Raw genomic sequence first — 2,750 nt, 5'->3', positions numbered from 1 at the left:
AGACAGATGGGAGGAGTTAATCATATGATACTATTCTCACCATTTCTGAGTATAATTCTTTTATGAGTAACCTCAAAAAGAAAATATTAAGGAACCTAGTTGAGAAACTTGACCTGGGATGTCTAGACATTCTCCATCTCTTAGTTTGCTTTGTTACTGAGGTCAGTAATTTATGTTCTCTGTGCTTTTAACTTATAAAGAGATAAAATAACACCAGCAACATAATGGCTGTTGCTGGCCCATACAGTGCTTGTGTGCATTTTAGAAAATCTGGGCACTTACAGCCCTGTGGTCACATTACTTAGAAGCAAACAGCCCCTTTTTATGATTCAGGGAAAGGTACCTCTTCTGAGCAGGTGCAGCCTGGTGCCAGGACACAGCTGGTAAACAGTGGGTGTTCTTAACAAAAAAGCCAAATTTCAGCTCCGCCTCAGCAGGGTCCCCTTGCACGGAACACAGAGCACACCACCACACCCGCAGCCCCAAGTGCTGGACCTCAGATTCTGTACCTTTAAGTTGCTTAGTACCTGCTTCATATGGTTGTGTCAGAACTCAGTGAGTTAATCCATGTTAAGAGCTTACAGCAATATATCCCTAATAAAGTTCAACTATTCTTATTGCTACCACTAAAACCACCACCATGCAGGCAGCAGGAGGCTAACAAAGAACCAGCACTTATTTTGTACCTGCCGGCTTTCACACGCACTCACACTGGCTCCTCACATCCCTCCTAATGAGGGATTCGAAACACGTAGATATTATCTCTAGTTTACCGAGGTGAAACTGAAGCTCAGAAATGTTACCTTACCTAAAGAAGCTCATAAGAGGAGAAGCTGGGGTTCATATCTAGATGCTTGTAGGTCCAAAACCTAAGTTTTTTCAACTGTTCACTCCCTGGAAAGATTTCAAGTGTTATTTTTATTATTACTAACAATAAGCTATGTATAGGATAAATGAAATGATAGTGTCCATCGAGACCCCTTTAACTCTTAATTGATTTCATTTAGCCAATCCTAAATGGGGATTTTCTAATGTGTATATCCTTTAAGAACAAAGATTTCTTAAAGGGAGGGGCTGAGCTCAGGAAGGACCACAGTAAGAAAATGGAAATGTATTTTGCTGTGAAAGGAGAGGCAATCTGTCTGACGTTCTGTATTTGGTGTCTAGGTGGGCTTGGTGCTTGCTTTCCCTGCGTTGCAGTGTCAGGATTTTTCAGGGATAAGCCTTGCCACTGGAGACCTTCACATTTTCCATCTGGTTACTATGGCACACGTCGTACAAATCTTACTTACCTCATGTACAGGTAACTCTTGCCTGTTTGTCAGTTTCTTAAAGGAAGTACTTGAGTTTTCTCAGTTAAAAAAAAAAAGCATTAGAGGAAAAAGTATTTGGGAGCATACATTCAGGGCAACTTGAATTTGTGCTCCCAGGTTTAAAAACAAAAGGTATTTGGAAGAGAGTAATACATGAATTATAATTAGGCTTGCTTTTTCTGTTTATCCTCATGTCAGAAGTTTTGAAACAAATTTCTTTCTCCTATTAAAATTCTCTAGAAATGTGAATGTTTTTACTTTTGTGTATTTCATAAGTTCAGTAATATTTGAGAAGCATAGTAGTTAAACCCCTTAGAATTTTATGTTTTAGAATGTCAATTTTGTTTTAACTTAATGCCCTTGTGAGTTCATCAGTTTTACGTTCAAACTTCCTGTTTTTCAAACATTTTAAGACAATATATTTAGCTGACTCTACTCACAACATGCCAGCTGTTTCCTTGGTCTGGTGGAGATCAATACTGCTCACACTGGAAGGATTAAAATTATGTATGTTTTGTGGGACTATTTCATGTTATATGTGAGTGTATGAATATGTTTATATTTGCATGCTTAAGTGATGTGGTCATCTATCCTTTTGCTACTTAATTAGAAACTACAGAATACTAATATTTCCTTATCTTTCAGAAGAGAATGGCATGGATCAAGAAAATTCCACTACTGAGGAAGAACTAGCAGTTCTCGCTTTGTATAAAACACTTCAGCAGTATACAGGAAGGTGAGACTAATCTTTACACCATAAGCATTTCCCCAAATATTAGTAGATGATGGCATGAGAAAGGAATTCATTTCCTAATTGCTGTCTGTTGACATTGACATGTTTAAAAAAAAAAAAAGACATGGGTGTGATCTGCAGGTCTTCTCTTAGCTATTCATATGCGAACATAATTGGACATCTCTGAGAGCAGGGTAATAATATACAGAGCTTCCCACATTTATTTGGCCTTGGAACCCTTCATTTTCCAAAGTTTGTGCCAAAGGATCTGGCACAGACTGGTGGATAGATGGAATGAACTTCGGAAAGTTCCTGTTCTAAAGCATATGTTGTCTCATTAGGCATTAAAAAACACAAATTAAGTTGGCATAATATGTTTGTTTTTAAGGTAATATCCAGGAGTGGCAGGAATGAAGTCAAATTATTAGAACTTAATATATTGTTTGAGGCATTGTGATTTGCTACAAACAGTTTCACTTAGCTTTTTAACAGTATTTGTCAAGAACCTATAAAAATGTCTGCCCTTTCACTAAGTTATCCCATTTCTGAGACTCCACACTAACAAAATAATCCAACATGTAGAAAAACCTATAGGCATATAAAGACTGATATTTAATATTAGCAAACAATTGAAAGTAATCTAAGTGTTTGCAGGAGAATAGTTTGGCATTAAGCTATGATTGATTTGTTCTAAAATATTATAA

The 2,750-nt window shown here is 37.1% G+C and overlaps 1 protein-coding gene across 1 annotated transcript in view; it reads left to right on the top strand.

The window, feature by feature from the left end:
- UBR2 (ubiquitin protein ligase E3 component n-recognin 2) overlaps window positions 1-2,750 on the top strand; it is a 195,953-nt gene that overhangs the window by 158,940 nt on the left and 34,263 nt on the right. The window contains 2 exon segments of the mRNA XM_012640800.1: window positions 1,168-1,303; window positions 1,959-2,049. Of these exon segments, the coding sequence (XP_012496254.1) occupies window positions 1,168-1,303; window positions 1,959-2,049 (227 nt within the window).

This window comes from Propithecus coquereli, unplaced genomic scaffold (genome assembly GCF_000956105.1).
Source record: "Propithecus coquereli isolate 6110/MARCELLA unplaced genomic scaffold, Pcoq_1.0 Scaffold158, whole genome shotgun sequence".
NCBI lineage: Eukaryota > Metazoa > Chordata > Mammalia > Primates > Indriidae > Propithecus > Propithecus coquereli.
The sequence above is the reverse complement of the archived record's forward strand: the minus strand, read 5'-3'. Positions and strand labels throughout refer to the sequence as shown.